Raw genomic sequence first — 13,842 nt, forward strand, 5'->3', positions numbered from 1 at the left:
CTTTCCTAGATACAATCCAACATAAGGGGGTCCGCTGAGAATCACTAGGAAACACTTGACAGAAGCTTATCTCAGTCGATAGGGTGATATAATGGAGATGTCCCGATTGGCATTGGTAGTCCTGCGGCACATGCGGCGCGGGTTCGTCAACCGATTGTGGATAGGGATCCATCATGACCCCGGCAGCCATGGACCGATCTGGATTCAAATAAGTGCGGTACTATTCCCACTGTCCAATTTCCGCTCGGGGGTGAGTCACGCCGTACAGTGGAAAATCCGTCCACCTGCCACTATATCCACACACGGGATCTATGTATATGCCCAGAATATCCTGTCGCACCTAGCCGTCGTCGCTCTGCCTCTTCATTCCACCCAAGAGCATTCGTCACTAGCCATGTTCTTGTCGGCACCCTGTGTTATTTCCGGACTTCTGCTTTTGTCCCTCCCGCCGGCAGCAGCAGATGAGGTACCCAACCTGCCGTACGACCCGGCCACTTGGCCTGGCTGTACATTCTGGTATGACAACTACGGGGAAATGACATGTGTTGAGACTGCCGCCCACTACTACATCAAGCTGGCCGACATGATCAAATGGAACCCCCGGCTCTCGAGTGACGGCACCAACTGCGTCGGTTGGACCGATTACATGTCGTACGTCACCGCCCGCGCCACCACTCATCTGAGATTGGTATGCTTGTTAACGAAGACAATAGGTACTGCATCGACGCCTTTGTGGCCCCTCCCCCCCAAAAACCCACGACGGCGGTGAGCACCAGCACTGCCGCCAAGACCGCACCCACCAGCAAACACCGGCCGCAGCCCACCTGGGTAGCGCGCGGCTGCTACCTCGACGACGGGTCGCCGCCGACGATCGCGAACCGCACAGGCGTGCCCGGCGGTGACAGTTCCATGACCCCGGACCTGTGCGGCGCGACCTGCTGGGCCGCCGGCTTCGTCTTCGCGGGCATGGAGCGGGGCCGCGAGTGCTGGTGCGGCGACTCGATCCGCAACGAGAAGCCCACCGACGCCGTAACGACATGCGGGCAGCCCTGCGCCGGCGACGCGTCGCGCACGTGCGGCGGCGACCAGCGCATTGAGGTCTTCGAGGGTCGGCCCGTCGGCGCGTCCGAGTCTCCCACTGCTGCTACTGGGACCCTGCCACCGCCCGTTGAGACGACGCGGGGACCCCCGGCTGTCCCAATGTCGTCAACAGCGGCCTCCAGCGCGGCCCGGAATCTGCCGCATGCCCTTGCCTGGCTGTCTCGATTTTGCCTGTCGGTCGACGGCATGTACTCGTGATGGTCTACTGGGGCAATTTCTTCTGCTTCCAGGTCGTCGCGAACTGTCTTGGTTTCACCTCATTTCTACATGAACCGGGTCATAAAGGGGCCGTATTTCCAGAAGAACGTATAAGACCACGACTAAGATACAACACGTATTCAGCATGTAAACACCCACAAGAAACTGCATGGGTTCTGCTAATTCACCCTGTCAGTGAAACCACTATCAGTTGGATGAATCAAATCATGATTGCATGATCATCTTCACCTGCCTCAAATCACCAATTGGACCCTGGTGCTACAGTCTGACGTGCGTCTTCTCTTGTTTTATATGGTAAGAGTGGAAGGTAACTTGGCATAATACCATAGTACTCATGGCATAATACTATAGCACTTGGAATTAGAATAATTTTTGGAGCAGTGGTTCGTACTGTTGCATCGACTTGAGGAACATACTATCTAAGCCGTAACAGGAAATTCTGACAATATAGAGACAACAGCACTAACATGAACCTATTACCAATCTAATAGAACAAAGAAAAAAAAAATATACACCACTCTAACAACCAAGCCTGACTGAATGCATACACTTTAACAGCATGATCTTTCTCAAGCATCCTGCAAATGCCGACTCTTCTCCGCCACCAACCCCGCCAGCGCCGCCAAGCTGGCCGTCTGCAAGATATTGAAGATCGAAATATCCGCCGCGGCCTGTAAGACCAGCATGTTCCGCAACTCCACCGCAATCAGCGAGTCGACGCCAAAGTGCGCCGGTGGCTTGCTGAGGTCAATCTCGGCGACGGGCGTCATGAAGATATCCGCCAGCTTGGTCTGGATCGCCGCACCAATGAGCTCCGCGCCCTCCTGGGCGTCGCTCGCCTCCATAAGCTGCGCAGTGAGAGAAGCACCCGAGTTCTCCCCATCAGCCGACCGAGCCGAGGCCTTGCTGCGCGGCCGCAGCGGCGCGAACCGTGCATCCCGACCCAGCTGCGAGCGGCCGTTGGTGTCCCACTGCGGCCCGGCCGCCGAGTTGAGCCCGACGACGATCTGGGACCGGCTGTCGACGGGGTGCAAGACGGCCGCGTTGAGGGCGCGCAGCACGACGTCCTCGTCGAGCATGGAAAAGTCGCCCTCCTTGCGCAGGCGCTCGGCGACCTTGGCCGAGGTCGAGACGTACCCGATGTCCGAGATGGGCCCCAGATCGACCGCGACGCCGGGCAGGCCGCGCGCCTGCCGCCAGCGCGCCAGGCTGTCCTCGTAGGCGCCGCCGGCGGCGTAGTTGGCCTGGGACGCGATGCCGACGACGCCGGCGACGGAGGAGAGCATGACGAAGAAGTCGAGCGATCCGGGCTGGGAGAACTCGGTGTGCAGGTTCCAGGTGCCGTAGAGTTTGGGCCGCAGCCCCCCTCCCAGTCGGCCAGCGTCATCTGCTCGAAGATGGCGTCGCGGAGCAGCATGGCGCCCTGGACGACGCCGCGCACGGGCGGGAGGCCGGCGTCGGCGCTGGCGCGGAGGGCGGTGGTGAGGGAGCTGGCGATGGAGATGTCGCAGCTGACGGGGAGGACGCGGCACCCCATCTCGCGCAGCTCGCGGACGAAGAGGGCGCCCTCGGTGTCCTTGTTCTTCTCGAGCTCGAGGTCGCTGGCGCTGCGGGAGATGAGGATCAGGTTGCGGGCGCCGTGGGACACCAGCCAGTGGGCGACGGAGCGGCCGATGCCGCCCACACCGCCGACGATGAGGTAGGAGGCGTCGGGTCGCAGCTGGGTGCGGGATGTGAGTCCCTTAGGGCGAGGAACTACGCGGACCTGCTCCTCGGGCCCGGCGGAGAGGACGACTCGGCCCATCTGGGCACCAGACTGCACGAAACGGAAAGCCGCTTGGATATCCTGCATGGGGTAAACAGTAACGGGCTGAACGGGTTTCACCACCTGCTTCTCAATCAGGCCCGCCATCATGCTCAGAGCACGCTGAACATCGGCCCCGCGGCGTTGCAACAGGGTCGGGACATCGAGCGAAATGAACGAGATACCACGGGAGAAGGACTCGAGCGCCACCAGGCTGTTGCCCTCAATGTCCTGCTTGCCCACTTCAATCAGGTATCCCAGCGACGCAACAGCGCCGAGACTGGCCTGCAGGAGCGGACCGGGCAGGGAGTTGAGCACGACATCGACGCCGCGGCCCTTGGTGGCGGCGAGGACGGCGGGCGCGAAGGCAGCGTCGCGGCTGTTGAAGATGCGGTCGGCGGGGATGCCGTGCTCGCGCTGGAGGAGGTCGCGCTTCTCCTGCGAGCCGGCCGTGGCGTAGATCTCGGTCACGCCGAGGTGCTTCGCCAGCATGATGGCGGCCTGGCCCATGGCACCGGCGGCGGCGTGAACGAGGACCGACTGGCCGGGCGCGACGCGGGCGGTGTCGACGAGGCCGGCGTGCGCGACGGTGAAGGCCAGAGGGAGCGACGCGGCGGTCTCGAAGTTCATCTCGCTGGGGATCCGGATGACGCCTTCCCATGGAACGCGGGCACAGTTGACGAACGAGGAGCCGGTCGAGAGCGCCATGACGCGGTCGCCGACATTGAAGCCCTCAGCCTGAGCCTCGGCACCTACACACGTGATGGTGCCGGCGCATTCGAAGCCCATGGCACGGTCCTTGAGCTGGCCCATGGCGGCCAGGACATCGCGCGAGGTGACGCCGTAGGCGCGAGGGGTTATCTCGATCAACTCAGGTGCCAGAGACTCGTCTTGAGACTCTTCGTCTTGAATGAAGGCCAGAGTATCCAAGTGTCCCGGGATGCCCACCTCCAAACGCAGAGGCTTGTTGTTCTCCTGGAAAAGGGGCTCCAGGGGAATGCTGGCGACGGCATCCTCGGACCAGCTCGGAACAAGCGGGCCAGTAACCATATCGTTGTACTGCTCGTCCTTGTAGTACCGGGGCACCTGCAAGACACCGTCGCGCTCGGCGTACTCGCACTCGACCGGGCCGGCTTCCGTAGCAGAACTGTCAGCAGCACGGCCGAACCCCTTCTCGAGGACCTGCGTGATGGCAGAGATGGCAGCCTCTACGCGGTCGGGAGTGGGGTGAGCAGGATCGAGGTCGAGAGAAAGGAAGGGACGGCCAATGTACTCGTTGCGCAGCACGCGCAGGAAGCCCTGGTGCAGCGCCCGTTCGGGCGCCTCGCTCTCGACGGTGCTGCCGGTCGTGACCCAGAGCAGGCCGCCGCACTGCGTCACCATGGCGCGTAGACCCTCCATGCGGATGGCGTCGAGGTCGGCCATGATGGGCTCGTCGAGCTCGCCCACGAAGACGCAGGTCTTGCCCTTGAAGGAGTCAGGGCTGGCGCGCTCGAGGACGAGGTGCTCGGGGACGGCGGCGCTGCCGGTCAAGACCTGGATGCGCTGGGAAAGCAGCTCCACCAAGCTTGGGGGTGGGGGTGTCCTATTGCTGGTGACCACGACGAAGCCCTCTCGGTTCTCGGCGTTGGAAAGGCTGGGGGTCTTGTCTTCGGGGGGCGAGACGGTGGACAAGATGACGCTGCTGGTGCTGTCGCTCTCCGAGTCGCGAACCTCGAGATCCGCACCGCTGAAGCCGGCCTCCCGTAGCACTTCATCCCAGGAAGAGGCTGTCAAAGTTCGGTGGGTGGTGTCATCCTGGAGCAGGCCAAAGATGAAATCCACATCAACCTGGTCCTTGGTCGTCTCAGCCAGGAGCAGAGTACCGCCCGGCTTGAGCAGACTGCGCACATTAGCAACAGCAGCTGCGGCGTCCTTGACGGTGCGCAGAGCCTCGGAAGCCACCACGATATCGTAGCTGCCCGGGGTGAACTTCTGCTTGGCGGGGCTCTGCTCGATATCGAGCTGGTCGAACTCGAGCAGATCGGCCCAGTCGGCCAGCTGGGCACGGGCGTCCTCCAGCGCCTCCGCAGACGGCTCCGTGACGTGCCAGCTCGCCACCAGCGGTGTCTTGGGCGTGCCGAGAGCCTCGAGCATGCGACGGGTGGCGTGGGTTGCAGGGGTACCGGCGCCGATCTGGAGGACGCGGGCGCCGGAGCTGCTGCTGTGGGCGACCTTGCGCAGCAGTGTGGAGAGCTGGCCCAGTGCCGAGGAACGACGCATGGACTTGGCGCTGTAATCGTTCAGTAGCTCGCTCAATTCCTCCTCTACCTTGATCTCGCCGCGGAGGATGGATGGGAGGAGTGCGCCGAGGCGGCTGACCAGCGCCCCATCCACGCTTTGGGAGGCTGCGGTAGCAATTTCTTGTTCGCTCAGCGAAACGGCCTCGGTGTACTTGACTGCCAAATCCTGCAGCCATGTGTAGTACTTGGCCAAGCGCGGCTGCTCCTGGAATCGAGCGGCATCCTCAGGGGTAAGGGCCCGAAGAGCATCCTGGGCGAAGTGAACACACAATCGCTGCAGGTTCTGGGCAATGTCGGCTGCATTGGCAGGAGAGTCAGTGCTGGTAGCAATCAACTCCTTCTTGATCTGCGCGAGAGCCCGCGGGCTGCTAGACGACAGGTCGGGACCCCACACCAGCTTGCTGACCAGCTCCTGCTCCCACTTGCTGGTAATGGCCGCACCGCCCTTGTTGGCCGCATCCTGACGGGCCGTGGCGCCGCTGCCGCGTCCCAGAGACGCCAGCTCGACGCCCTGGATCTTCAGGACGGTGGCGTCCGTCTCACCGTCGACGACGGTGATATCCGCAATCCCGCTCTGCGCGTCATCGTGCAGCAACTCCGTGTCGCAGCGCAGCGTGTGCCCGGCCTCGCGACTAATATCACTCGAGACCCACATCGACGCCACTGACCTGGGCAGCTTGGGGTCCTCCTGCAGCGCGCCGACGCTGGGCAGGGCCGAGTAGAACGCCACGACGACGGCGTCGAGCGTGATGGGGTGCAGCAGGGTCTGCCGCGCCGCCGCGACGGGGTCCATGTCGGTCGAGCACTCGTGCCGGACCGTGATGTCGCACACGGACCGCGCCGCCCGCCCGTCCTGGACGATCTTGGTCGTGTTCTGGAACAGGGGCCCGTGGAAGACGCTGCGGGCCCGCAGGTTGGCGAACAGGTCCTGCGGGGCCGGCTGGCGGGTGTAGGTCGACAAGGGGCGGCGCGCGGCCGTCTCCGTGGCGGAAGGTGCTTCGCGTTCGGCCATGATCATGCCCTTGGCGTGCAGCGTCCACCGGTTATCCAGCGTGACGGACGAGACCTCGAAGCGCCGCCAGCCGCGGGCGCCGATCTCGCGCTCGGGGACGGATTGGAGGGTGGTGCGGATCTCGACGCCGTCGGCGTTGTCGGGGATGACGAGGGCGAAGAGGAAGTTGACGTCGCGCAGTCGGAAGCCCGTAATATCGGTGGCCTCGTCGGCCTTCTCCAGCTGCCGCACGGCCTCGATGGCGTGGCAGATGTAGCCCGAGCCCGGGTAGACCATGCTGCCCTGCACCATGTGGTCGCGGACCCAGGGCGTCTCGCTGACGCGCAGCATGCGGCGCCAGACCGAGGCGGCGGGGTCGTGGCCGGCGACGGCCATGCCCAGCAACTCGTGGGGCGGCTGGCTGCGCTCGCGGATGGCCCGGTTGACGCGCGACTCCTGCCAGTGCCGCATCGCGTGGTTCCAGGGGTACGCCGGCAGGTCCGTCAGCACCTGCGGCCCGCTCGCGTCGACGTCGTCGTAGGCCGCCGGGTCGGGGAAGTTGATCTGGTCCATGACTAGGGTCTGGCCCTCGCGGAACAGGCCGAGGGCGGCGGCGCGCATGCTGTCGCCGGCGTGTTCGTCGCGCACGAGGCAGCCCGAGCAGGGCAGTTCGAGGCCCTCGAACTCGGGCAGGGACAGGATCTCGCGGATGGGTCCACCCAGCGCCGTGTGCGGGCCCACCTCGAGCAAGACGTCGACACTGCGGCCGGTTGGGTCGTCGGGGTTGCCCAGCACCATTTCGGTAAAGGCGTCGACGAACTCGACCGGCTGCACCAGACTGCCCACCCAGTGGTCGGGGCTGGCAATGTCCTTGATGTCGGTGACCCGGGTACCAGTAACCGCCGAGCCAAAGATGGCCTTGGGTTCCTGGTTGGCCGTCGTTGCTTGCTTGCCGCCCCGAGCCATTTCGAGGCGAAGACGCTCCCGGTACTCGTCGGCGAAGGGGTCCATGTGGTGCGAGTGGTACGCCTGCTGGACCTTGAGCCGGCGCGCAAACACGCCGTCCTGCTTGCACATGTCCTCGATCGCCTGGACGGCGTCCGAGTCGCCCGAGACGGTGACGCTCTGCGGGCTGTTGACGCAGGCCACGCCCGCCTTGCCGCTCTCCTGGGGGATCCGATCGAGGTAGGCCTGCACGGCCTCGACCCCCAAGCCGACGGCGGCCATGGCCCCCTTAGGCGCGCCAGGAATACGCTTCGACTCGTCGGCCACGAGCACGGCGCGCCAGTAGGCCGTAGCAATGGCCTGGCGGTGCGTGAGGGCGCCAACTGCAAAGGCGGCGGAGATCTCGCCCGACGAATGACTGGCGACGCCGGCGGGAGTAATACCCCACGACTCCAACAAACGCACCAGGGCGATTTGTAGAGCAACGCAAATGGGGATGCTGATCTCGGTGGCGTGCACCTTGGTCGTCTTCTTGTCGCGGTTGAGTTCTTCCAGCAGCGACCAGTTGGCGCCCAGGTCCCGCAGGTACGCCTCGGCGTCCTCGACGGAGCGGCGGAAGACGGGGTACGACGCCAGCAGCTCGCGGCCCATGGCGTGCCACTGCGCGCCCTGGCCGGTGAAGATCATGCCGATGCGCGGGTTCCCGGTGTCGGCGCGGCGGGCGGGCTTGAAGCGGGGCGAGTCGAGCTCCTGGATGGCGGCGTCGAGGGTGCCGTCCTCGCCGAGGCGGACTTGGTGCGCCGCGACCCACTGGAACTGGGTGCGGCGCTCCGTCAGCGTGTAGCTGAGGTTGCGCAGCAGCTGCGCCGAGGCCGCGGGGCCGAGCGAGCGCTGCTTTTCCAGATAGGCTTTGAGGTCGGTCACCATATGCTGGCAGCCCCGCTCGTCGCGTGCGCTGAGGATCAACACCTTGGCGTCGTCCGTGGTGGTGACTCCGTTCGCGTGAGAATTGCCATTGGTATAGCCGTTGCCATTGCCGTTGACGGGGTTGATCATCTCAAAGTCCGACGCCGACGTCCACGAGTCGGCCGTCTCCATGATGACGTGGGCGTTGGCACCGCCGTAGCCAAAGTTGTTGATGGACATGCGGCGCGGACCCCCCTCGACCAGGCTCTCGGGCCACTGCTCCATCGCCCGCACGACCCGGAGCCGCCACTCGTCGAGCTTGAGCTTCGGGTTGGGCGTCACGTAGTTGACCGTGGGCGGGATGAGGCCCTTCTCGAGGCACAGCACGCCCTTGACCATGGCGGCCAGGCCCGAGGCCGCCTCGGTGTGGCCCACGTTGGTCTTGACGGACCCGATGCGCAGGTAGTTCTCCCTGTCCTCGCGGCCCGCGCCGTCGCCGAAGATGGCGGCCATGGCGCCCGCCTCGATGGGGTCGCCGGCGGGGGTGCCGGTGCCGTGGGCCTCGAAGTACTGCGTGCCGCGTGGGTCGAGGCCGGCGCGGCGGTAGCACTCGCGCATGAGCTCGACCTGGGCGGCGCCCGAGGGGGTCGTGATGGTGTCGGTCTTGCCGTCCTGGTTGAGGGCGGTCTCGCGGATCACGGCGCGGATGGGGTCGTTGGCCGCGAGCGCGTCCGACAGGCGCTTGATGACGAGCGTGGCGACGCCCTCGCCGCGGCCGTAGCCGTTGGCGCGCGAGTCGAAGGCGTAGGAGCGGCCGTCGGGCGACAGCATGCCCAGCGAGCCGATGGCCTTGAAGGTGTCGGGGTTGAGCATGACGTTGGCGCCGGTGACGACGGACATGTCGGCCTCGCGGCTGCGCAGGGTGGCGACGGCCTGGTGCAGCGCCACCAGCGTCGTCGAGCAGCCCGTCTCGAGCGTCATGCTGGCGCCCCGGAAGTCGAAGAAGTGCGAGATGCGGTTCGAGTGCATCGGGCTCCACGTGCCCACCACGTTGAACCGCGGCAGCCGGTCCTCGTCCCGGATGATGCCCTCCTGGTAGTCGTGCGTGAAGACGCCCGAGAAGACAGACGTCTGGGAGCCCATCACTTGGGAGAGGGGGAGGCCAGCTGAACATTCGAGTCAGTCGCAGGCATAATTGAAGTGAGTAAATGGGCAATGGAGAAGCAGTGGAAACTCACCGTTTTCGAGCGCCTCGTAGGTAGACTCGAGCTGCAACCGGACTTGCGGGTCCACTACCTGGGCCATTTCGGCCGAGTAGTTGAAGAAGGCCGCATCGAAGGCTGCCACATCTTCGTCAAGAAAGTGGCCACCCTTGACGTGTGTCTAAGAATCGGGTGTAAGTATCTGCTCGGATGAGAATTGTGAGTAGGCTCATCACTTACCGTGCTGGTTCTCTCGTGGTTGGGATGGTAAACCCCCTTGAGATTGTATCGGTCCTCCGGGATCTCACTCCAGCCGGTCTTCTCTGAGGCCATGAGGTCCCACAGCTTCTCTGGGCTGTTGGCACCGCCCGAGAATTTGCAGCTCATGCCGATGACGGCAATAGGCTCGCTGGCCCACTCGCTGTTTTCGGCGTCCATTGTATATGTAGATATGGTTGAAACCTGGTCAAGGGTTCTAGTGGCCCGTCGCAGTTGGGGAAGAAAGAATACGAGAACAAGAATCGAATGAAGTAGATGGCGGTCGTGATATTCGATGAGAGTACTCTTGGTGAGTCTTCGGTTGTTGTTGGGCTGACCTGGGATGAATCTAAAAACAAGTCTATATGGGCGCTAGGTTATACAAATGGGCAGCGTACTCGATGACGGATGAAAAGAAGTCTAGTTGGATACTGAACCGTTGTAGGGCAGTTGGTAGTCCATGTATATAGCATCACGTCGGCATGGTTGCCCAGGCTTATTGACCACCGTTTGCAGGATCCGGACTGCGATAAGCCGGCGTACGGTCAGCCCTCCGTGGACGAAATATCGATTTACCGAAGGATCAATGGCCCCACAATGACCACCCAGCCGCAACCATCACGGCTTACCGCGCGCAATTGTAAGTCCGCCTCAGAAATATTCCACCTGCTGATGTCAGCTTTCCAGGCATTTATGGAACAAAGCTTGTTGCGAATTTAGTCCCGGATGACATGATATGGAGACCCACATATACCATTACTGAAGCCACAGATAATGACAATGCAGGTGGCATGGACAAGTACTGCACCACCACTACGATATGAGATCTGTCTACACCGCGGGTTGATCGACTTAGCCTCACTTCCACCCACTCATTCTATTTTAAGAGATACTGGTCGTTGAAAATCTCTTTGTGGGTATTTGAGTAACCCCAAAGTCAACGAGGGAGTCTTTCGCCTTCACTTAGCCAGCAAAAGCCATGTTGCAGCAGAATGCAGCAATATGCAGATAAGAGGAAGAGTAACTGATCAGAGTCTCGTTTTCAGCTTCAATTGCCTCCACAGAGCATTGGGTTTGGTAAGCATATTGGTTGTAGACATATTCATGGCCCATAACCATGCGACTTGGCACGGTCAAGGATATTAGTGAATGCCATTTGAAGATTGTAAAATGACATGAGGGCGATTCACTGTCACGATTTACCTTTTGAAGCGAATGTAGGAATCAACATATGAAACCATATCCCATTTCCCCATTTTGAGACCTGTACAGAGATGAAGTCGAGATTTCAACATGATACTTACTGGGCAATTTCATACGGGACTACTGGGGTTAAATCACTTATCGTGCTGCTTCAGTTGAAAGATCACATTCGAGTAATGGAAACCAGTGTATGGAACGATATGAGATCTAAAAGTACTGTCTTCTCTTCCTGCTATTCATATACATCATGGCCAAGCCTTGGTACCTAATCTTTGGAAACCATCGGCTCCGGGATACCTCTGTCCCAATTAAAGCTGCACAACAATCTTGGTCGCCGAGACCCCCTTCCGCAGCGTCTCGAACGCCCCCTGAATCTTGTCCAGCCCTTTGCCGACAACCTGCGGCTTGGGCCTGGGCTTAAACTGCCCATTCGCAAGCGCCTTGGGCAGGTAGTCCTCGAACAGCGGCCGCAGGTGGGTCTGGGGCCCGATGACGGGCGGCGAAATCAGAATAAACTTGACGTCGACGTCGCCGCCCTCCTCGACGCTGTGCTTGCCCTCGGCGCGCGCGATGAACTTCTTGGTCGGCCCGGCGGTGCCGCTCGCGTCGTGGCGCCGCAGCACGTCGGCCAGGTAGTCGGGCGTCCCGTCGCCGAGCGAGAGGGCGCCGCACAGCTGCTTGCCCTTCACGGCGGCGAGCAGCTGCTCCGCCACGTCGGGGGCGTTGTAGTCGACGACGCTGGTGGCGCCGAGGCTCTTGACCAGGTCGAAGTTCTTGGGCGACGAGGTGGAGACGACCTCGTAGCCGGCCGCGGATGCGAGCTGCACGCCCGTGCCGCCGACGGCGGAGGCGCCGCCGGCGACGATGACGACGCGCTTCCCGTCCTTGGGGCGGGCGGGCACGGTCGGGTAGTCCAGACCGGCGTAGTCGGGGTCGAAGAGACCGGTGCCGGCGACGATGAGGGCCAGGGGCAGGACGCAGCCCTGCTCGAAGGTCATGCCGTCGGGCAGCGGGGTGGTGAGCCACTCGCGGGCGACGGTGTAGAGCTGGAAGGCGCCCTCGGGGGTGTTGTTGGAGGGGATGAGGCCGGCGACAGCGAGGACGCGGTCGCCCACCTTAAAGCGGGTGACGCCCTCGCCGACGGCCACGACGGTGCCGGCGATGTCCTCGCCGAAGATGGTGGGGTACTTGATGTGGGGGAGGATGTTCTCGCCCAGGAACTGCTTCAGCCAGTCGATGGGGTTGATGCCGATGGCGGCGTTCTTGACGACGAGCTGGCCGGGGCCGGGGTTAGTGTAGGGGGCGGGGCCGACCTCAAGGGGGGCCTTGGAGGCGTTGAGCCAGACGGCTTGGTTCTCTGGTTGGGACATGATGTTGATGTTGTTGTGTGTGTTTGTGCGTGCAAGCAAGTTCGCTCTGGCTGTGTCTTGGTCTCTGAAGATGAGATTGTGGTAGGGCTGCTGTCTAATGCAAACAAGAGAAGAGTTGGGGTGAGATGTAGTAATGTGGTTTAAACAAGTGATGTGTTGAAGAGTGAGGTGGTTCGAATGAAGAGCAGGAGTAAGCTTGGCTAAGACCGCCCAGAGATGATGTTATATGTATGCAGAGGATGATGTGAGTTACGACCATCTCAAAAGGTGACACAATGAATGCCTAAATCCGAGCAGGTATAACCCCTGCATCATAGCCAGGTACCCGTTGCCTGAGGCTTACCCTCCTGCGGCATAGTTGTTCAGATGGCCGTTGCAGCAAAAGACAAACAGAAGCTAAATCCGAGCAGATCTGCAGTTGTGCTTACGTGGGGGCTGCTTACTCCCTCCCGACAACCCCTTGCGCGGCACAGTTGTTTTGCTGGCAGTGCTGAGCGCGGCTTGCTAATTTTAGCGCGGGGCATCGGGGATATCGGGGATTTTGCAGCTCCACAGGGCTGGCTGGTAATCCGACAGGGGGGTCGGTGATATCGGAGCTCCGCTCAGCCAAAATTCCAGCGACTTTGAAAGTCCGACCGCGCGACAACAATACAGCGATCGCTTATGCCACGGGAATACAATGAGTTCTGAATAGCATCAATGATGTTGACGGTCTGTATAGCATGCTCCGTCTGACCCGAGTAATTGTAGATAAAATAGGCGAATGAATCCAGTTGTGTAATGTAGAATGAAAGCAGCATCAACAACTCCTTGACACTAGACATTCAAAACCTCAAACCAAGCTACTCCAAGCACTATCAATCAACCAATCAATTCCCACCAAAAACCGCCAAGATGGTCCAGAACGGCACCCCCCTCCCCGGCAAGCTCGCGGGCCCGCCCCTGAGCGACCGCGACGCCGTGGCCGACGCCTGCTACCGGGCCTTCTTGTCCATCGACCAGTCGGACGAGGAGCTGCTCAAGTCGGCCGTGACCCCGGACGTCTACACCGACATCGCCTTCAAGGTGTGCGACGGCTACGACGAGCTGCGCAACAAGGTCTGGACCAACGTCAGCGAGAACGTCGACACTATCCACTACCTCAACAACGTCCGCGTCAGCGTCGACACCCCTACCACCGCCCGCGCCACCTTTAGCGCCATGGCCGTCCACTGCGTCCTCGGCAAGGGCTACGAGCCCGACTCCACCAAGTTCACCACCGGCGCCTTCTACAACTGCGACGCCGTCAAGATCGAGGACGGGCTCTGGAAGCTCAAGATGATGAAGTCGACCCACATCTGGTCCACCGGCGACCGCTCCATCATGCACCCCCCAGGACAGTAGAGGGGGATAGATGGGGCAGGCATGGGCATCTGTGACTTTTGATACCTGTCAGGATGACCTCTTATAGCTTCCAATTGCATCTCTTAGATTGCCATCCATCAATTGATGTCTTATCCTACACATGCTGACTATCTGACCTTTGATCGTTGGACCTGTTCTCCTATACACTGCTGCATAG

The 13,842-nt window shown here is 61.7% G+C and overlaps 4 protein-coding genes across 4 annotated transcripts; 2 read left to right on the top strand and 2 right to left on the bottom strand.

Annotated features, from left to right (window-relative positions):
* Positions 1–394: 394 nt before the first annotated feature.
* PG985_001785 (uncharacterized protein) lies at positions 395–1,299 on the top strand (the record flags this gene model as incomplete). Its single annotated transcript, XM_066821554.1, has 2 exons — positions 395–651; positions 714–1,299. The coding sequence occupies 2 exons, from the start codon at positions 395–397 to the stop codon at positions 1,297–1,299; spliced, it is 843 nt and encodes a 280-aa protein (XP_066688986.1).
* A 590-nt stretch (positions 1,300–1,889) lies between these two features.
* Positions 1,890–9,888, bottom strand: PG985_001786 (uncharacterized protein; the record flags this gene model as incomplete). Its single annotated transcript, XM_066821555.1, has 4 exons — positions 1,890–2,810; positions 2,837–9,414; positions 9,487–9,631; positions 9,691–9,888. 4 exons carry the CDS (start codon positions 9,886–9,888, stop codon positions 1,890–1,892), a joined length of 7,842 nt encoding a protein of 2,613 aa, XP_066688987.1.
* A 1,331-nt stretch (positions 9,889–11,219) lies between these two features.
* PG985_001787 (zinc-binding oxidoreductase) lies at positions 11,220–12,281 on the bottom strand (the record flags this gene model as incomplete). Its single annotated transcript, XM_066821556.1, has 1 exon — positions 11,220–12,281. The coding sequence occupies one exon, from the start codon at positions 12,279–12,281 to the stop codon at positions 11,220–11,222; it is 1,062 nt and encodes a 353-aa protein (XP_066688988.1).
* An 894-nt stretch (positions 12,282–13,175) lies between these two features.
* PG985_001788 (uncharacterized protein) lies at positions 13,176–13,664 on the top strand (the record flags this gene model as incomplete). The annotated part of the gene is made up of 1 exon (XM_066821557.1): positions 13,176–13,664. The coding sequence occupies one exon, from the start codon at positions 13,176–13,178 to the stop codon at positions 13,662–13,664; it is 489 nt and encodes a 162-aa protein (XP_066688989.1).
* Positions 13,665–13,842: the final 178 nt, after the last annotated feature.

This window comes from Apiospora marii (assembly GCF_038362585.1).
Source record: "Apiospora marii strain CBS 49790 chromosome Unknown utg000002l_segment0_segment0, whole genome shotgun sequence".
In the NCBI taxonomy this organism is placed as follows: domain Eukaryota; kingdom Fungi; phylum Ascomycota; class Sordariomycetes; order Amphisphaeriales; family Apiosporaceae; genus Apiospora; species Apiospora marii.